Raw genomic sequence first — 22,355 nt, 5'->3', positions numbered from 1 at the left:
TACTGGTTCCATTACAGCAGGCTGGGAGAAAGCGCTATAAAAACTTAACCGTTACACCATAACGATGGAGGTGCTGTTTCTAAAATATCTCACCAAAGAAATGTGTTTAGAGTTAACGGTGAAGTGCCAGAGAAGGAACCCTTTTTGCCTCTTTATTGTATTCAGTTTAAAGGTGGGGTATGAGATCTTGGAAAAACGGTTCCTGCAAGCTATATTTTTGAAAATACACAACCTTGCCTCTCCCTTCAGCCCACCCCTCGAAACCACGCCTTCAAAACACATGAACAAGTCACGAGTCTGTGAACGCGGAGGGGGGAGGGGGGCTGACGGTTGATTGGCATGTCAGAATCCAATAGAAATAACTCTCATCATTACTTCTATTGGTCAGACATTTCATCTTGCTACACCCTCTACAATGGACTAAAATATAAATTTTTTTCCAAACATTCTATTTTAGTGGGTGCGATGGGGTCGTGAGGAGGTTTTCAGACAATATGATAAAAAATGCTCCAGAAAACATCTCATACCACACCTTTAATTGATCATTCTGTTTTTAACATTTAGTTGTAGTGAATAAAGCATTTTTCATCCAACTTATTGGAATTTAATGCACCTATTTCCCCACATCTGCCCATAATCCTGTTTGTTATTCATGCTGCCCCTAATCTTAAAAAAAAACCAAAATATCACAAGGCTAAGTTTTGTACATTTGTCAGAGATTGAGTGAATTTGTAGGAATGTCTGTGTTTAATACAATGCATTAAATTGCAAAGGCGTTTTATAACAGCCTGATTATGTCTGTGTCTTGTTACCGCGGGGACAGAAATAAATCTGGGTCATCCATAACAAACTCTTACCATCTCAATATGGGAAACGACGGGTACATTTTGAATCGAAAGTACATGACCTCTTTTAAGTCTTCCATCTCTCCGTTTTAGCACGTTCTCCCCTCCTTGTCACTTTATCCTGCTAGGAGCTAAAGGATGTCCATCATAAGGACCAAATGGCTGCTGCGCGCGGGGTGCTGCAAAGGAACATCCCCATGCTGTACACAGCGTCCCGTGCCTGCCTGCAGCATCCTGATGTGGCCGCCTACAAGGCTAACCGTGACCTGATCTACAAGCAGCTGCAGCATGCCGTCTCTGGAATCTCCAACGCCGCCCAGGCCACGTCCACTGAAGACCCAGCACTCAGTCATCCAGCGGGAGGTGGAGAGCTCGCCTATGCCCTCAACAATTTTGATGTAAGTCAAATGAATGATTTACAAGTAACGGCCTATTTGTGTTTTTATTTTTTTTATTGCATCCAACTTAATATTGAAGTATCTGTCTTAATGTGATGTCATGTTTTCCTTTCCGAAATCTCCCTTGAAGGTACTTTGAAACTATTATGATTCGAGGGGGGTTGAATTAAAGAACTAATGTAGCTGAATCGTAAAGTGACCACAAAGCATGAACTGAAAATTGGGACAACATATTTGGACAATGTGGAACATGGCTCTGGGCTACATTGAGTACGCTCTTGAGTCACTACTATTCCATCCCTTAATTTGCTTGTTTCAAACAACCGTAGTACTCTAACGTTTCCTTTTCTTTTCATAGTCCCAGTTTTTGAGCCCTCTATTTGTTCATAGCACTGAATTTAAATAAGTTATTTAATATACGAATATAGACAAATTCAGTGGGAAATTAATTTATGGAGGGAAAAACGACCAAGGTGTGTGAAACATGTGACATACACGACTCCTAATGTTGACATGAAATTAAATGTCACAATCAACAATGGATGACTTAGACATGGAGCCAATCATCCTAATGCTGCCTGGGGCGATAAAAGCGAGGATGATTAGATGATTTTCTTTCCTCCTTAGCTGTCATTAACATCTGTGCGACACGAACTGCAGCTTTATTATTTTGTTCATGTTCAGACTCGAGAGACAGCGGGTCCATTGTGACAAATTGAACTCGATGGCAACACAGGTTTTCATTGTGTTCTTGTGCTAAATACATTCCTCGCTGTTTAATCAATTAACAAATCTTATTTTCTAACACGTGCTGTTTCTATTTTGCCCCCACTTAGGGGCAGATGGTTTACCCCGTCTGTTTAGCCGGTCGTACCAATGCTGTTTCACTTTAAAGAAGGCATCAGCATTTAGCCTCTGTGTTTAAAGTGCTACTTTACTCTTAACATTTTTCCTTGAAAATAGAACCAATTCTGTAATTTATGTAATACAGTAAAGATGAACATATGAAAGCATTACATTAAACACAGTGAACGATGGCGAGCGAGAGAGAAAGACTGTTGTTGGAGTTGGAGCTAATTTATTTTGAAATGCAAATGATTTTGACCAAATGTTAACCGGCACAGTAAACTCTTTCAAAAATGGCGGTGTGCTGCTCTGAGAGGAAGGCGCTAAACCAGGAAAGTGATTCTGGAAATTATGTAAAATTAGCCGACCAATCGTAACCCTTGCGGTCTCCGTTGCCTCGACGGATAGATAGAAATTTTGGCCGACGCACGCAAGCTACGGAGAGCTTCTCCGGGAGGGTCTCCGTTGACGGAGAGGGCTCTCCGTAGGCGACCATAAATCAGCCTTTAGTTTAACTGATTTGACTGCGTCGTTAGTCGACCACTCCTGCCAAGTGTTGGGGAAAACAGAGTCACAACACGATGCTGACCTTACCCACTCAAGAGAAAAGGGACATGAACACAGTTGCTTTTGGGACAGGCTGCAGTTCCTAAAAGGGAAGCACTCAAAGGGGAACATGAGACTTTCTTCCTCTTAAATGGTTGAGCACTCTTGACAACAGACTGCCAGAGAATAGCTTATTGTAGAGGTGCACCGAATATTCGGCAACCGAAAATATTCGGCCGAAAACGCAAAAAAAAACACATTCGGCTTTCGGCCGAAAGCCAAATGAGTGGCCGAATCGGAGGCCGAATAGTGGTGACGCAAAATTATCCACAGACAGTGGAGTCGACAGAACCAAACTCATCTGTAAACTCTGCCAATATGCCGCTCATTGATTGGATGCGAGACTCCGGTTCTTCTCACAGATGTTTATTAACGCCACATCAACACCGTAGAACTAAATGTTCGAGTAAACAAAATAAAAGACAACATTAGTTGTTGTAATCATTAAAGAAATAGCATTCTTAGCAGGTCGCTGGTACCAATAAATAATCAAAGTAATACTGGCCACTTTAGCTGCTTCTCAACCAACGGCAGAGTCATTCCCCAGAGGCAATCTGCAGGGTCAGAACTAGGATTCTTTAACTTCCACTTCTCCTCTGCATCACATTCACACAGTTACAGCAAACACCACAAAGTATGGAGTGATGAAATAAAAATAAACTAGCAGGTAACATCACGCTACAGGTGCTCCTCGGTCTCTGTGTGAAGCTAACGGAGCTAACCGGCGCTACTTCCTGTTTTACTTGTTTCAACATAAAAGCATGTATTTCAAAATACATTTTTAAAAAACTCCTGCATTTACAGCCAAGTTGAATTGTCTTCTCACCGTAGTAGTTTCAGTCTAAAATATCACTAAAAGGCAAAACACACAAACTACAAAAAATGCTGCCACTGTTCCTGAAGGAGCAGGCTACCTAGACTCTATGCCAAAAAGGACACTCAGATAATTTGTTATATTGCATGTTTTTACATTTTTGTGTTGGAACGCGTTTATAATATGTTGTATTTTTTGTTGTTGTATGAAATGAATGAAAAAAACCCCAGAATGAATTGAAAATGGGAATTAATTAAACTTATCTCTAGTTATTAGTAATAACTTTTGAAGATTTCAAATAAACATTTATTTTCTTTGAAAAACATGTCTAAACATTTATTGTAAGGCGCAGATTTAAGCAATATTTAAAAATGGTGAAAAATCTAACTTTTGTTAACTTAACTGAACTGTAATATTCGGTTTCGGTTTCGGTATTCGGCCAAGTGATTAATTATTATTCGGTTTCGGTTTCGGCCACAAATTTTCATTTCGGTGCACCTCTAGCTTATTGCTTTTTGCTTTTATTAATGTGTATTGTTGCCTTATCAACAATGACGGCATAAAATGCTTTAATCCTAAAACTATAAAAGTCATCAGCGTGAAAAGAGAGAGTGACTTTAAAAAAAAAATAAAATAAAATAAAAACATAATTACCCAGGAAGACTCCCTGATTTAAGATGATAGGGAGTGAACTGCTTTTTAGGCAAATCCCACAGAATTAAATGAGGAATAATGGAGAACTAACACAATATGGGTGATAGTCCCAACACTTTACAACTAGCATGAAAAATGGCTATCTGTCTCTGCAAACCGGAGTTTGCCGAAGCAATTCTTTACCCCCCTGTGCCATCTTTTGTTTACACAATAACCTTCAGCATGTGTAATGGTGTTGATTGTGTCACCATCAGTCACATTTTCTTAGCTGGACAGCTCTGAGAAGCAGACCCTTTCGCGAAGTTCAAGTCACCTTTGTTAAGACCTTCACATCCCCACATGTATATTAGGATGTTTATGTAAAAAGGTATAGAAGAGACCCAAAAAATGCATGCAGTGCAAGTTGTCAGGAGTAATCTGTCGCTAGGCAACAGTGTTGCCAAGCACTAAATCAATAATGTTGGTATGCGCTGCCTATCAAACACTACTGCCCTGATATCACTTAATTTGTCACATTTTGTCTTCATTGGTTACATGTTGGCAAAACTTTATTATTGTAAAAGCAAAATATGACACTCGTTTGGGAAGGCTCACGCAGCCTGGGCCTGTCTGTCGTCTGCAGTGAGCTTAAAATACAACGAGACGCTCAAACGTGGAGCCCTCTCACTGAATTTGAACAATCGGCAGGAGGAAAAAGAGCAGCGTCTTTGTCACAAACGTACGTGTTGTGTTGTCGCTGTGCTGCCAAAGAACGCGCCTGATCCAAACATTGAAAATCAAAGCAGAAACGTAGACGCACATTTCGAGCAGACTCTGGGTTTGGCAGGGAAAAGTTTTTTTTTTTTTGTGTGTGTGTGTGTGTGTGTTCCCAATTATAGAGGTGATGGTCTGAAAGTGATGTAACACAAAGAGAATTTCAGCTGTGATAGTTTGCATCCCAGTAGAGTCTGTAGCGCATTGCTGCCTTTGATTTAAAATTGCTGAAGATTAGATGATTAGAAGACTGCAGATTTTTCTGTATTGAGCTTGAATCTGAGCAGGAAGTATCTTGTAATCCATTAAACCCCCCCCCCATTTCTTTTCTTCCAAAAAGAAAAGCATGGCCTCGTTGGCCAGAGTGAAATACTCTGCTTCTGCTTAGGCTAACATGTAGATATTTCTGAAAAATTTACTCTGACCAACTTTTAGTATGTAAACCCCCCCCCCCCCAAAAAAAAAACAAAACAAAACAGGCTGTTGATGCCTCCAGCAGATTTTAGGATAACAAGCATGGCTGCCACCTAGCCTAGAAATCTAGACGCCCCTAGCGGCCGCAAATGGAATTTGCTCCGGGGCCAGTCTAGTCACTTGCGGTCGTTTTGCAACGTTCCAAATCAAAAGTTGATCGAGCCAATCAAATCGTGAGGAGCGGGGTCTGAGGCCGAGCTAGCTCTCTTTAGCTTTATAGGGAAACGAAGTAAACTTACATCTGAGAGCAATCCCCAGTCAATTGCGAGCATGATGTACCGAAGACAGCGGGCCGATCTTCGTCTCAGAGCTGACAAAACTCTCCGGTAAGGCATTTGAACGGTCAAATTCCGTTAACGGGACGAGAGTAGTCAAAACGGCTAAACCGGAAGTGCGTTGCTCACTGCGGCTAGCTTTAGCAGCGCCGAATTCGTGGCAACAAAATTGTAAATAGCCGGTATTTTGTCAGATTTTCAACACCTTGGGGATCTAAACGACTACTTTCTCGCTTGAAAATGTTTCAAATGTTGCTAAAGTTTACAGAGTTTAGAGCTTAAGAGAAATCAGCTTTTCAGGCCATAGACTACAAACCACAATGTAAATTCCGTCGCGTTGACTACGTAAAACTTCTTCATCGCTCTGATTGGTTGTTGCGCCATCCTATTGCGTGGCGTTGAACTTGACAGACAGCCGTTTATCCCGCCCACACTGCTATCCATCTTCACTAGACCCATGTACAACTTTTTGCTGTACGGGTCTGGCTTGCTAGGCTGGCTGCCACCAGCTTCTAGGCCAAGAATCTGTGAACATACAGTTGTTATCACTCAATTGATTATTATTATTTTTTATTATTTTTTATTTTTTTTCTTGTATTCCAAAATGAACTGATGACTGGCCCTTGGGACCTTTTAAATGTACATTGAACTATAATGATGTATGAAACCTAAAAACTGAAATGGGTCCCTTCCAGTATACCACCTCTCTGATTCACACTTTTAAGTGCTTGGCAAAATTAGCAAATGAGTCAAACACCACTGCTCTCTCTCTCTCTCTCTCCCTCTCTCCGTTTCCTCTGCCATGTCTTTCTTGTGTGCCTGTTGCCATGGTGATATGACACGCAAGCAGAGGAGGTCAGATGAGACGGAGTAGAGGGGCTGGAGGTGGTCATAACGGAGGGCGGGTTGCCTGATAAGCCGCAACTCTTAACAGCTGAATTTTAAAATACTATGTTGCCTATCTGCTCCTCGGTAGATGTGAAAAAATGAATTTGTCATCTGGGAAGTCGGCCTTCTTTCTTTCGCTGCTTAGGCTTTCATCATGTTTACACGTTCGCACTCTGCAGTGCTTCACCAGCATGACAACTAGTTGCCTCTCAGCAGGCTCGCCCAAGTGAATTGAGATGTTTAAGTACTCTGTCTTGTCCTGAAGATGTGTGGGGAGGGGTTTGCGCACCTTCCCTTATTATACATCATTATTTATTATTACTACTAGACTAATAGTGATGGATGGATTCATCGCTTTTTACCTAATGAAACTCTAACATGTAAAAACTTATGGTGGCTTCAGTGTGTTGACACATTTCCTGTCAGCTGATGTTGTTTCAGGACTTCTGTGTCTCTCATACTGATGGATTACTGCAAGTGATGATATTATTTTAGGTTGTCTTGCATACCCATCATTTTTAAAATCCTCTCCAAAGAGTTTTTTTTTTACATTTTTTTTTAATTATTATTTCAATGTCAGAGGACTAGGAGGGCTTAAATCACGCCACTTTTACCATCTTTTTACAAGCTACCACACTTAGGATCTTTAAGGTTTTATTAATGTCTTCATCCTTATTTGTCAAGGCTTTACTCGATAGTTCAAAGAAGCATAACCTGTGGACTTGTCTCAGGTCTTTTGACAAGAACCTGCTGGATGTGTTTAAGGTTTAAAACATGAGATGACTGCATCTTTTTATTTGTCCCATTTAGGACAATTAGCTTGAGAATGTCTCTTCATTTTGTAAAATGCATTTTCACTTAATATACCCCTTTTCCTCATTTGATTAACTCGGGAACAGATGCTCGAAAAACACGATTGCATCCTTTTACCTTTCGCCCATGCTGGTGTGTGTTTGTGTTAACTTTTACTTCTTTCTGGGGGGGGGGCTGAAAGTGAGTTGCCACCTGTCTTGCAAATTGGTGAAATCTGTTTTATTGTTGTTGTTGTTTTATCTATTTTTTTCGAGTTGTTGCAGTCTGGTTTAACCCCCCCCACCCCCCCCCCCCCCCCCACCCCCGGTCAGACGCCACAGTGAGGCTGTGCCCTCTCTTGCAGAAAATTAGCATGTGCATTCAGATGCCGTGTTCTCATCAATGCCGGTCAGAGCCAGGCTGGATTAATACCCTCAACCACTGCAGACATTTGATGCCGGACTGAATGCCAAATAAAGCTTTTCCCATTGGACTCAGAAGGCACATACAAGGATTCTTTGACCAGTGTTTTCTTGCAATTATTATTTTTGTGTGTGTTTATTTACTTGTTAAGTGTAAAGCTCTTAATGAGTTTACAGTGATACGTTTTTTGAAAGTCTAAACGAGAAAATAAAGATGACAAGTACCATTACAACTATCGGGGGCTTAGCAGACTTCCCCGGCAGTTTATTTTCATCTCCTTTCTGGTCAGTTTTCTCTATTTGGGATCAAAGAGGAACCTATCAATGTGTCATGGTAACTTTTCTTTTGAAAAACTCCTCTTTTAATGTCCCTTCTCATCCTTTCCTTACAGAAACAAATAATTGTGGATCCCCTGGCCTTCAGTGAGGAGCGCTTCCGTCCTTCCCTGGAGGAGCGCCTGGAAAGCATCATCAGCGGTGCCGCCCTTATGGCCGACTCTTCGTGCACACGCGATGACCGCAGGGAGCGCATCGTGGCCGAGTGCAATTCTGTGCGCCAGGCTCTTCAGGACCTTCTGTCCGAGTATATGGGCAATGTAAGTGTCTTCATTTAAAACTTCCCTTACCACCATCTTCTGCTCTGCTGGCAGGAAGTTTTGCAAGTTTGAGTTCACAACTAGAGTTTGAAGCTAACGGATTACCTTTCTGTTTGTTGTTTATTGGTCCAAGTGAATCTTAGCCTTTCTTCCCAAAGCACAGTAGATTAGGTTTCGGTTGTCTTACTTTGCTCGAAGTTTTAAATGTTAAGAGCATTACGTTCCAAATAAAGTTTCTATGAAAAACCGCTACACTTTTCTCAGGTGAACCAGAACATTTAGGAGAAGGCCTTTATTTTTCCAAATAAAATCTTGAGACCGTGGTGGAAGACGGGTGCCCTCAGTGTACCCCTCTATTTTCTTCTGTAACGATCTGCCTTCTGTAAACTGGTACCTGCCTTTATTTGGCTTTGGGATTTAAAGATGATGCGTTGCTGCTTTTTCTGAAACTGTTTGGCGGGTGTCAGCGTTGCTGTGGCAGATGTACGTGTTTAGTTGACATTCAGTTGGATACTCTCATATTCTTCTTCTAAATTTGTCATTGTTGATCAGTGTTTCCAGCTTCTGCCTGGTGTCGTCTTCACTTTAATTGATGTCAGTGGATTTGAGTTTAGCCAACCATTCACCGGAGACATGCATCTAAATTTAACGTCAACACAGCTGCACGGCGGAGATGAGAATGGTAAAGGCAGGTTGCCGTTGAATGGTTGTGCAAAGAGGGGAAAGAAAAAGCGAGCAGTGTCCATTTTAGTTTGACAATAAGTGGCGACCCTGTTAGTCGTGCCCCTCGGTGCTGTAGAGTACCGTCAGCTGGATTTGGTCCAGGGTGTTAAGAAAAGTCACACAGCCTAAATCTACTGACTAAGTTCACTGCTGTGAGGGACGTCAGGCTCTCCAGGTGAGAGGATACGTAGTCACACATTTAGACAGAGAAAAAAACAAACTGAATGCCATGATGCAAACATTACAACCTGATTATCTACAAAGGACTGTGTGAATAGTAAATACCCGGAGCGACTTTGATGTCCTCTGCTCTTTGTTTTTGTAAGTATTTGGCAGCAGCTGGCAGTGCAGAAATGCCATCAGAACTGTGACACTGGGCATGCTGCTCTTGCTCCCCCTGAATACTTTTGAATCTGAGCTTTTTAAAAAATGTTCGAGTATCTCCCCCTTGAGATGAGGAATGTGAAAACACCGTTTTTGCACAGATGTTAGGAGTAGGAGTTCAGTTTGTTCTTGCCACTCAGACTTATTTAATTCCTGTGGCCATTAAGCAGCTGAGTTGCTCTTTTAATTTGAGATGTTAAAAAGTAAACGGTGTAATTTGCTTATAATGGATTGTGGCGTTAAGTGCAGATTTCATCCCTTCACACAGCTGCTGCTAGTGAGCACGTTTATCTCGACAATGCAAATACTATAAACTGGTTCATCCATTTCTTTTAGGGCCCAATGTAATATTTTGAGACTGTAGATCCAGGTGTGAACACAGGCATTTTGGACTGTGGTCCTTTGCATGGCTGCTGAAATTGGATCATTTGTACAGAATGCAACTGAGCCCTAAGACTGTCTGTCATGCTTCACGCGTGTGAATTCTGTTAAGTAGCTTTTGAAGGATTTTGTGAAAGTACAGGACCAAAAGCATAACTTCACCTCCAGACATGGCTACATATCAAGTTACTATAGCAAGGCCAAACAAAATTTTCCCCAAGTTTCTTAATTGTCCTGCATCAAGTTTGACTCCAGCAGGTTCCAAACCCAAAAATGGATTTTGTAGACTTGCCGTTCTGCTGTAAAAGTAGCAGAGAGGAGGAACTAGAAATGATCACTTTAGCGAAGTTTCCCACATGAACACTGGAGATTTTCAGGGCAATGTGCAGACAGTTAGCTCTGTACTTTTTCAGCAGTTGCCGTTCACACTAGCACATCACAGCGGGAGGCTTTCCGCTGCAGAAGTGCTCTCACGGCTGGAGGTGTGAGGGAGGGCTCGCAGGAGAAAGAAGTTTAGAGTGCACAGAAGGCAGCACGTGATGCAGAAATGACACTTTGAAGAGTTCTACGTTTTCTTTGCATGTTGAGAATAACTCCTGAGGCTGAAGTGCTGCATGTATCTGTACGTTACCGCGGCATACAGGTCAGCGCTTATCATCACACACACTCGCACAGCAGCAGCAAATGCTCTGATACTGTACGATGTGTCCACACAGCATCTCGCCCACTGATGTTTCGGAGGTTCTACTTGAACGCTCGGTGGAAAATCTATGCTTGTTGCAGACATTTAATTTTCTCATGTGCCACCACTCATGAACTTTTGTATAATTTATATTTTCAGCTATCGTTATTAGATCAGGAGCAGTAGAATACCATTGCTTTCCTATTTCATTCACTTCCTTGCCAGCTCGCACATGATAGTTATGTAATGTGCCGTTATAAAGTCCTCCTCTCGGCTTAAAACACACGTGGACGTGGTTGATTATTTTTCTCTTTAGATTTCAACAAATCGCTCCCAGGCTGAACGATCTTTACTACGCCCCGTTGCAGTTATTATTCTTGGTGTGTACTTCAGTTCACATAAAACGATCTCTCGAGCCTTATCGTGTCTGTGATCAGGCATCACCGCGTTGGTTTTCTGTCCTGGCCCACTCAGAACCCAGCCGGTTTATTTTAAGCTTCAGGCCATTCATGCGAAAAACTCCAGTTTACTTCAAAACAAGTTTTCCACTTCACCGGTCCTCTGCGTGGCACTCATGCCTCCTGTATTATTTCAGAACCTCCCTTTCCAGAACAACACATCTCATCAGCGCAGTGATGAGTGGACATGACGAAAATATAACGACTCGTTTGGCCAGATGAAGAAAACGGATGAGAAGCATTATGTCATTGTCTGTCCTGCTCGTTTAATGGCCCGATATAGCCTCTGAGAGCTTTGACACATGATATGTACTTAGCATAGTGAAAGAGGTGCTATCTCGACCTGGTACCTTATGTGACAGGTAACCCCACCGCGCCTGTTATTAATGTTGACAGACTTCACAAACATCACTTCCTCTTGATGATGTTGTGTGTGCTGATATTCTTGGGCAGAGTAGGAGAAGTACAGTGATATTTATGTTTCATGCCATTAAGAAAATGTTAATTCTACACCCTACAGCCATGTCTAACCCTTGTACTGTTGTCCATCCAGATTTTCATAGTGGGAGATTCTGTGTCAAAGGCATTCTAAAAATTGGAAACGCTCTGTAGTTGTGCCTGGGTCGAGTGTGCAGGAAGCAGAACGATGATGCGAAATTTATGCTGTAGAAATTGCATCATTTTGTACGTGGCAGAGCAACAACGGTGGGTGAGAGTTCCTACCCATCTGAAGGGAAGGTTTATGCTTGACATATCAATATATGTAGTGAAAATATACGGCAGCTGAAAATACTCAAAAAGATGTGGGCAGGAATCAAATCATGAAATTTGTAGTCTTGCTGTATGTACTTGAACCCTGGAAAAACACTTCAGTGAATAGTTAATTTTTTTTTTAGAAGTTCAAGAAGGCGCACCACAGTTGGTACAAACTGAAACGGACTTTTAAAAGAAAGAGCTTCTGAAATATCCGACAAAGAAATGGCTTCAATGGCGCTACACACAGTGTGGTGTATGCAGATAAAAGTAACTGGGAGGATGGCCACTAAGCTCTGTTTCAGTTTGATACAATGTGGGACCTTTTCCCATTAGGTTTCAGAGCCAAGATGGAATGGTTTTTATCCCATATAACTGTTTGACCCTCACGGGCTTTAGTTATTCTCGAGTGCTTTTAGGTTCTTCTTTTGAACGTTTCAACCTATCCGTTACACGGTCCACAGTCGATGGACTCTGTGTGTTAGTGCAAACGTAGTTGTTGAAGCAGAAGTGGGACATGAGAGTTCCTGTAAAGATCTTTATATAGGCCCCTGGTACACGAGGCACAGTGAGCAGCATCGCTGGATGAACGGTGTATACCTGTTCTGACCATTTTCATGAGATCAGTGAGAACTTCAAAGCGTGCTGATTTAATAAAGCTTTCACCCACACTCTGCTTTTATTCTGAAAAGGAATGCTGACTTAGTAAGTTTGCACACAGAAATCTGGCCAACGTTGTAATGTATAGAACATGTGCTTTTGTTGAACTACTGGGATAAGGCCAATAGTTGTCCCCCCTCTTTCGTTCCTGGAGTGGAAATTGTACAATGTCGATGATGATCATTTAACAAGACTGGAGCTTGTCTACTCAGCTAGTGAAGTGGAAAGGTAGGTGGGGGGTGGGTAATGTTGCATCAGGACTGCCACACAGTATAACCTCAATTATTCTATATTGTCATGACAGTTTGGCATGGCACGTGTTCAGTGTAACACTTTCTGCCACTTTTTATTAATAATGCATCCCTTGTTCCTAGCTTCTGTCAGGGTTTTGTCTCGCATCGCGGAGTGATGCTCGGTTGCTTTGACATCTACAGCTACTGACGTTTAAATTTCTCCAGCTTGAAACGATACGCGATCATTTTCACCTGCCTGAAAAGGACATACCTGGCAGGTGTTGTTGGACCCCAGGTCTCCTTACTTCCCTTTTTTTCCAGTGCGATCTTACTGCTTGGCACTCCTTAACATTTCTCGTGCACTTTGTCTTCTTGCTGAATCCCATTTCGTCCTTTGCCATCCCCGTCTCCCTGTTCGTCCCTTTCTCTGTTGATAGCTCACTCTTCTCCTGACGCTCATTTTCTTTTTGCCTAGGGCATCTAATGTGAGTAGCTGAATTTTCTTGGCTCTATGCAGTTGTCTTTGTGCCTGCGCTGTAACGTCTCTTTAAAAATACATTCTCAAAGGCTTTATATAACCAGTAGCCGAAATGTGTATTTTAATTATACACTTTGTTGTTGCCTTTTTATCGTTGTATTTTATCTTCATGATGTTCACGTTTGAAGGGAATAAGAGGTCATGTGCACATCTGTCAGTGTGTTAATGAGGTAGCTCCGGTGTGGCTCTCTGCATGCTGCCGTTTAACTGAGTGTGGTCAGTAAGTACCCTACACTCACTCTTGTTTGTCACTTTGAAGTATTGGTAAGCCAAAAAAGGGACTCGGCGCATCGTTAGGGCTGTTCTCAGTGTGATCGGGGACGCATTGTCAGACTCGAGCAAGCTTTAAACACCGAACACGTGTTAAAGCAGAACCCAGCGAAGCACAAGCTGAGCCGACACACCCCAGTGTGAGTGTGTCAGCCCACAGAAGTAGAAGACGAGGGTCGAGGGATCCGTCTGCTGATGGCACTAAGATTGCAGTAAAGTTCAAAACGGTCTACTTCATCAAGTCGCATTAAATTGTCTTTATGAAAAAAACTGAAAAACACCCCCCCCCCTCCAAAATCACACGTAGAGAAATGCCAAAGCACGAGAGAGGGGTTCGTTTATAGTGACGCTGTGTCGGCCCCCCAGACTGAAGTCCTCATGCAACACTGCAAATTGGTATTTTTCCCATTTTGATTGCAGTGCTGATAAATGCTCTGAAGTGTACGATTTAACTATGCTGGTTTATTTCAAAAGGGGGAACGATTAATGCGGCTTTCTGTTTGAGGTTTAGTTTTTTTCTTCTTTGGATTCTCTGGCGTGCCTCCACACTCCAGAAACAGGTGCAATCCCCACCACACCATATGTAGAATGGTGGCCCTCCAAAAAACTGTATGTTTTCATTGGAGAGCAATGTTTTAGCCAGTCGTCTAAAATCTCAGTGGTCGGTCAGTTGGATCACTCAGAGTGGCCGCTGGGCGTAGAGAACAAACTCGGTCAGTTAATGTTGCTTTAACTGTTGCTTATGCTTAATAAAAGCATACATGTTGACTAAAAATAAAAGTTTTAGTTTAAATTGAAGCGGCCTAGAAATGAGTTAGATCTGTGTTGGATAGTAAAAACTGAGTTCTGATCACCTGACTTTATACAAACATAGTTTTGAGTCATTTAGGCTACGTTCAGACTGCAGGCCTTGATGCTCAATTCCGATTATTTTTTTTTTTTTTTTTGTGAGGTCGTTCACATTGCAATTAAATGCGACCTGTGTAAAGACACGTTTGGGTGCGTCGTCGTAGCCAGGACTGGTGGGACTGTGATGTGAGCGGCTTTTCAGACGCGGACTTCATTCAAAATTTTTGGATGACAAGGAGGTCTTTCATTTATCTCTGAGCGCCTTTCTTTAGCGCTATCACGACAAGACACACACCTCAGACGGTCCATATCGGTGAGCAAACGCGTTGCGGTTGGACTGTACTGGCTGGCAACAGGTGCTTGCTACCGTACGATTGCTAACCTCTTTGGAACAGGAAAGTCTAATGTCTGCCCAAAAAAAATCGGATTTAGGTCACTTCAGTGTGCTGTCTGAACGTAGCCTTAGACTCCTGCTCCCGTCTCCACTGCAAAGTCGGCAGTTGCAGGTTGTCTTTGCAATGTGTTAAAGTGCAAATTTATTCCTCAGCGCTGCTGATGTGAGGAGACACCGCAGGGGGTCTGCTGTTGCAGCCTTTTCTTGGCATCGGTTTGGTGTAGAAGCGCCCCGAGTCTGGCGCCCTGGTCTCGTACCATCTATCGCGCTCACTCAACTTTGGGACCAACGTAGTCGTGTTTTTTTTTTTTTTTTTTTTTTTTTCCCGTTTCTTAATGCCATTCTGTTAATAACGCAGAAAGTTTCAAAGATGTGAGAACTACCACACGACCAGTGTCAAAGCAGCAGTTCAGTTTATCTATTTGTAATCGCATCTAAATTCTCTAAATGATTAATTAAAACAAATTACACACCACATAGTGTAATGGGACAAGATTTAGTGTCCCACAGCTTTCCATATATTTACAGCTACCATAAAACACGGGTCTGCCAGTAACTGCTTTTCAGGCAGCGTTTCTCAGACATGGCCCTTGATCTTTTGCTGGTGAGCTCTGGGCTTCTTGATTGGCTTTGCCAGCAAGTAGACGAGCCCAATGCAGCTATGCTTGTTGTTTATTAGCTCTCCTTCACCCCTCTGTGTTGAATGATTTCATTGGCACTATGACAGTTTTTCTGGCAAGGCATTGTTATATGCACACTCCCCTCCGACTGTCATTTATTTTTTGACAGACTTTTCTCAGTTTTCCCCGCCTAATTTTCCACTTGGATCGTCACCGTTTTGTCTGCCTGAAGACGGGGAAATCAGTCAAGAGAGAAAGCGATAATAAGATGATATGCCAATATCACGATGGCGATGACCTTTTCTATTAACCTCGTCTGTTATCAACACTCTGTTTATCGGACGCGAGGAGAGCAGTTTCTGTAAGTTACCAAAGCAAAGTATTTACCCTGCGACACGGGATTTTTACTGGCTCAAAGCTCTGGGCCTCTTTTATCTTCACTCTTTGGCTACAAAGCCGTGCGGTCAGAATTAAGCCACCAGTCATTATGTGTCATTACTATGTCACCATATGCTGCCACAAAGCCTCATATTGTACATCCTTAATGAGGCCTTCATAGATGTGTCTGGGAAATGTGGAGACCTTACAGATGACCACTCTGGCTTCTGAGTTGGCACCCCTCTCTGATCAGTGTCAGTCTGTGGCCCAGTGGTTGGTAACCCCCCCCCCCTTTTTTTTTAAATTGTTACTAAATTTATTTTATTTATTTTTTCAGAATCTAACAGAACTGCAGTTACATTTATCAGAAAATCATCATTTAAATGCCCCGTTAGTGCTAAGCCAGAAAATGAGAAGGCTTAAGGTAGTAAGCTAGACTTATTAAAAGCGAATTCAGTGTGTCATTTTCACACCACGTTAATCCTCGTTATGACATAACTGAGCTTTTTTGAAGACCTATTCAGCAATATACAGTGTTCACTGTGGACGAGTCACCCCTCTGTCACAAGGCTAACACGCGTGTGCACAGTTTCACACCTGCGTTAGCACCTGCAGGCTGCAGTTGTTTCCGGTTCATTGGACGTGCACATCTTGGAGCCAAAGTAGAACTGAGGCACTGGAGAAAACCCAAGCATACAAGGGGAGATGTAGATTTTACACACAAAGCATCAATCTGGATTTTAATAAAAAAAAAAGAAAAAAAAAGAAAGACCTTTTAGCACTTACAAATGTAAGCTAACTTGACTGGTGTTTGTACTCAGTTATTATGGACAGAAAACATTCCCTGTTTCTGATTTATCAGACGACTTATAACAATCCCTGTTATATTGCCACAGATATATCTGTGGAGCTATTTCTAGTTATATTTAACTGGCGCTTGGTGGTAATGCAGTACGACCACGCTACTTAGGTGGCAGAAAATAATGTTGAAAGTAGAAAAATTAAGGAAATGGTTGAAATTGAGTAATTCCCCAGTGATTTTATTATTTTTTAAAATGGTATTTTCACTTAAAATGCACATCCCTCATTTCCAACATATCAATTGAATGCATGTGAATACGGTAGCGATGCGCAGGTTGTGAAATTCTGGACTAATGCTGATGTTAAAAATAACAATTAGGCAGAAAGCCACTTGCGATTCTTTTTGACATTTATTTTCCCTTTAATGCCGTGGCAACCGTAAACGAATGTCAGCTTCATGACAAAATCAATATGACACAGCCGGACACACCACTTAAAAACCAGCCACTGCCTTTGGTTGATGCTCTCCTGATTTCCAACGAACCGATGGTCATCAAAAAACTGAATTTCTCCTAATGCCAACGTATGAGTCCATATCGTTTGGGTTCTTCAAGAATTTTGCTTTTAAGGGGTATGTTTTTATAGATGGACGGATAACTCTGTTTTATCAGCTGTTGATGAACACACAGTCTCTACAGGATACAGTCTTGGCTTGAGATGCTCAGGAGGGAGCCGTAGCTGTACAGATGGATAAAGATATGGCTGCTGTTTTCTTAAAACTAGTGTTGCACCGATACCATTTTTTGGCCCCGATACCTGGCTGTGCAGTATCGGCCGATACCGATACCACTCTGTTTGAAAAAAAAAAAATAATAATATATATATATATATATATATAAACAATTTTTTTTTTTTTTTTCAAACAGAGTGGTATCGGTATATATATATATATATATATATGAAGAGCTGCATACTACTTGGATGTAAAATGTTAAATCTTTATTAGTTTACAAGTTCATAAAACACACGGGGTGGGGGGCTCCGATCTAATGGAGAGAGAGAAGGATTGGGAACGCAGGCTTCCTTGGTTGCGACACACACAACAGACTAACCCTTAACACAGCACACGGAATGAAAACCCACTACAAGTCAGGCTAGCTTCACTAGCTTTAAGACACGCTTTAAACACAGCACACGGAATGAAACCCCACTACAAGTCAGGCTAGCTTCACTAGCTTTAAGGCACGCTTTAAACAGCACACAGAGTCAACACACCACAAAACACGCGGCTAACCTGCAGCATATGGCGCCCGTTTAACCACAGACCCGTCACTGCTCCCCACGCAACCCCACTAATCAATACCACATAACAATAGGCCGACCTATACATAAACACTAAAACACAAAGTTAAAAGGAGAGGAATACTTAACTCGCCCACTTGGCGAGACCCTCCCCCGGGGTCTGAGCTTGTGCCGCCGTCCAACTCCCCGGGGTAACGGCTTTGCTGGACGGCGAAGACGGTAACTGGCTGTCGGCTGGTAGTGCGCTGTCACGACCGCACAGGGAGTGATGGCGGTCCAGCACTCTCTATCGTGGACCCTGTTTTGACTACAGGAGGCACCCAGCCTCCCCTCCTCACACTCGCGCTGCAAACTCCCCCTGGCTAGCTGTCTTCGTCGCCGGCAGCTCTAGGTGACTGCGAACGGCACCCTCCCCAGCTGACAGAGTGCCGTGTCGCCAGACGTCTTGCTCCTCACACATAGAAAAAGCTGCCCCGGCATTGGTTAAGAGCGGCTATTGGCCCGCTCTCATTGGTTTGGAGCAGGCCAATAGCGATAGCTGCACAGTGATCACAACACAGTGTAGTGAGTGTCGTGAGACGTTCAAGTGTCATACAAGTATCGGAAATGGTATCGGCGCCCTATTTGTTGGTACTCACCGATACCGCCATTTTAGTGCCGATCAGGGCCCCGCCCGATACTGGTATCGGTATCGGTGCAACACTACTTAAAACACCCGGTGGAAGCCAGTGAGACACTCCTGTGCCAGAAAATCATAATGATCTCTAAATACAAATTTAATTTCTAAAGACTAATTATGGCTGCAGTTATTTATAGGACCCACAATTACTGTAAACATGAGTATATTGGGAAAATTGCTATGAAAAATAGGATTGGGTGGGGGACACTTCCACGCTGTGCGAGCTCTGTGAAATTGTCCATTTTTGTTTCTTGGGATGGATTATGTTGCCTTTTTCTCCGTCTCCACCTCATATCAGGGCTATATTGCTTTAAAAAACAAAACAAAAAAAAAAACGAAACAGAAACCGTTGAAACGGAGATGGTGGTTAATTGTCCGAGGTAGTCGGCGCTGAAATGATCAGAAGGCACGTAAACGGGGGAACTAAGGGTGTTCTACTCGAATAGTCAAAACACTTAATAATTAATGAGGAAAAGAAGCAACCAAATTCCCTGACTTAACCAAACTGAAATACAGCAGCGAGTTGCAACTCTAAACCTAGTGTTTCTAAACAAAAAAAACCCCAAAACGTAAGGTGTAAGTGCATATGTAAAATATCAAATCTGAGACCTGGCACAGCGCCCAACTAGCAACAGTGCCTCCAGGTGAGGCTACACAAATCTACTCACAGGGCGACTCGAGTTGAAGCAAGTGATCAACAATTTTGACTTGAACAGAAGACCCCAGCCTACACACTCGCACACACACATTCACACACCCACTAACAACCACAAAAAGAGGTCATGACGGAACACCTGCAGCTACTCGGCCACCCGGATTGACGGTCCGACAGAGGCTTTAAACAGGAGGTTTGGGAGCTGTACGGAGGGGCGGGACATTGAGCGATAAGTCTCGGCGCAAGGGTAGAGTGTGTACCGTGAACTGCTATGGCCAGGGGCCGAGCCCAGACGGATGTTGAACCTATAACTTTGCATACAAAGAAGAAAAACAAAACCCTGTCGGACCACAGGCACCCTCCGTGAACATTTTGAGCTCCATGACTGTTCCTAATCAGATACAAGAAATACACCAACAGCACTTTATTTTTGTTGTTGCGAGAGCAAAGACGCCTGCTGCTTTCGGGGTGTTGGACGGATAACTAAAAAAGTTAGCCCTTTTATGTACTATTACATCTAAGATTGCCTTACGGTTGTTCAAGGATTGGCAATAATGTGTTTGCTGGTGTCGGATCTATTTGAAACATTTTTGTTCCTATCAATCATTTAGACCCCAGAAGCAATAAAGCTGGTCTAGAAAATGCCTGAATTTTCCATTAAGAACATTTCTTTCTGGGGTAGAGGCAGCAAAGGCCGTCTCAGCATCTGGAGTGCTGGGATTTTTTTCTAAATGGCAGGACTTGAAGAACGGGGGAAACAAAAGTTCCTTTCACAGACGCAGTGCATCCCATCAATCTGGCGGCGGCTGAATGTGTCCGTGTCGCGTGTGAATAACTCCCCTGGTGCTAACATTTTAAAATGTGACATGGTTGGACATAGTAAACACATACATATCACCTTCAACACAGTGCCAGTGTGATCTGCTCGCAGTCTCATTAATGGACAGACATGCTCAGCAGCTGAGGGTTAACTTGACATATGATCAGCTGTTCAAGGGAATCCGCCATGTTGCGTTGATGAATAAGCAGCAGTGCTCTTCCATGGTGTGATTTTTATCTCCAGTAATTGGGGGCAGTTATTGCAGAAATAAATATCCTGGTCTTGACTTTATAACGGCTGCGTTGTTAATGTAGTACAATTAAAGAGTCACGAGTATCACATTGCCTGCTCAGAAAGCCTAAACGTGTAGAACAGTGATAATTACAGCTGCTTCCATCCACTGCTGCTGTTTTACACAACCACTCTGTCTACACTCAACCATATCACTCTGTATGGTGATATGAATTGTTATGGCAACATGACATGTACAAAAACTGTAAACTTATATTATAGCCATGGCCTGTTCACTTACCTCCCATTAAGCACAGTGTTACTGGCAGTCTTCTGGCCAACTACAAAGAGTTGGGCTTCCGAAGTCTTGGTAGTATTGTCGTCTCCCAGAATCATCAACTCCTCAAAAACTGCCTTTACCACCTGTAGTGTTTTTCTTTTATCCCAACAGTGTAAAACCACTCAAATGTAAATATAGTTTGATAAATGGACGACAGATATAAGGATGAAGCTTCATGATTCTAAGTGTGTTTCTGTCATGCTCATGTGAATAAACTGCATTGAGCAAACAATTTCCTCTCGACTCGTGACGACCTTGTATTACAATGCATAGCAGTTTATTCTGGCTAGACTGTGTGACGCGACAACAAACGGTGTGGAGGTCGAGCACACCGCGGCTCTTACTCTGCAGGTTGTGCGTTACGCCTGTTTAACGAGCATTACTGTAGCTGCTTCATGTCAAAACACCTTCTGTTGAAACTGATTTATGGTTTATTGCATTTTCCAATCGTAGCAGCATCTTTCTCTCTCCAAATGATTGGAATGAGTAGAGTATTTAACATCCTCTAGTTTAGCTTTAAGCAGCATTTTCCTTTCCAAGTGGAACTTGGTTAAAACCCAAACCCGTCCTTCTGTAAGATAAAACATCAGTGCTGTGGGTTAAAAATGTCAGAAACATTCATTCTGTTGGTAAAACGTATCGACTACAAAGTATTTTATTAAAGCCTTTTTTGCCTCGGTGAAGCAGACACAACCTTATTAAAACTGCTCCCAAACACAAGCTTTGTAATGAAAAGGAAAGTGATTCACTTATTTGAGAAGAAGAAATACTTTTCATTTAAGTGTAGCACAAAGCCCTTTTCCCACATGTTACCTTGGGGAGATGCGCCAGTTTCTTTTTTAGTTTTTGACTAAATAGAAGAAGAAACGAGTAAAAATGCCCAAAACTTGTATACATCTTTGTAAAAAAAAAAGAGGCTAAAACTAACTTCATATCAGGTCCCAGAGTAAATGCGAAGCAAGTTCTTCCTGCTTTACTCGTATTTTCAATTTCTTGCACCTCACAGTGACCTGATCAGAGCTGCTCTTTTTAAAAACAAGTAATAACAAAATTACGTTTTAACTTATTTTTTTATTTTCATTTTTTATCGCGCACCCAAAATGTCTCATTCCAGTGACCGCTATAGCTCAGGTTCCACGGAGCAGCACACGAGCTGCTCCTGTTTCCATAAAATGTCTGCGACTCGTCTCCTGAACAGGAAAAAGTGGAAGAGTTGCTTTGATTCATCAGCTTGAATGAAGATGTTGCTCCTCTTCTCCCACAGCTCTATTTAAACATTAGGCGTTTGGAAAGAGGGCTTCAGACCTGACGGCGTAATAAACATTTCACATCAGATGTTCTACAATGAAATCCACACTTTGCTTAAAACTGATGTAATATCCACGGTCAGGCTGTTCGGGCTCCGCTTAAAACAGCTGGCATTTTAAAATTTCATGTTGTCACAGCAGTCGTGACGGTAATTAAATCAAGTTCACCCGCTTTAAATCATTCAATTTTGCCATAAAAAGGAAACGGTTGGTGAGCCGTTCAATTTTAGATTGTACAGTTGATAATGAAACCTTTATGGCAGTTAAATGTTTGACATTCATCCTAATTCTTTTACAAGGTAGGTCCTACAGTTTTGGTGGTTTCATTTAAAACAAAGCTCTTTATTTGCTGCCTCCATCTTGTTGAATATGATTTGGATAGAAATCCTATCATCACTGAATCCTAACTGTTTTCGAAGGAGAAACTGTCACTTGTGAAAAAATTTTCAAGCTTTCAAACTTCTGATTCCGAAACCTTATTTTTGTGTCTTATGACAAGTAGATTTCACAATTAAATCATTCTGTACACGTGGA

General features: G+C 42.2%; 1 protein-coding gene across 1 annotated transcript in view; it reads left to right on the top strand.

Annotated features, from left to right (window-relative positions):
- Nucleotides 1–22,355, top strand: part of ctnna1 (catenin (cadherin-associated protein), alpha 1) — a 72,370-nt gene that overhangs the window by 11,763 nt on the left and 38,252 nt on the right. The window contains exons 6-7 of the mRNA XM_075481076.1: nt 974–1,243; nt 8,160–8,363. Of these exons, the coding sequence (XP_075337191.1) occupies nt 974–1,243; nt 8,160–8,363 (474 nt within the window). The remainder of the gene's footprint in view (nt 1–973; nt 1,244–8,159; nt 8,364–22,355) is intronic.

Source organism: Odontesthes bonariensis, chromosome 13 (assembly GCF_027942865.1).
Source record: "Odontesthes bonariensis isolate fOdoBon6 chromosome 13, fOdoBon6.hap1, whole genome shotgun sequence".
NCBI lineage: Eukaryota > Metazoa > Chordata > Actinopteri > Atheriniformes > Atherinopsidae > Odontesthes > Odontesthes bonariensis.
The sequence above is the reverse complement of the archived record's forward strand: the minus strand, read 5'-3'. Positions and strand labels throughout refer to the sequence as shown.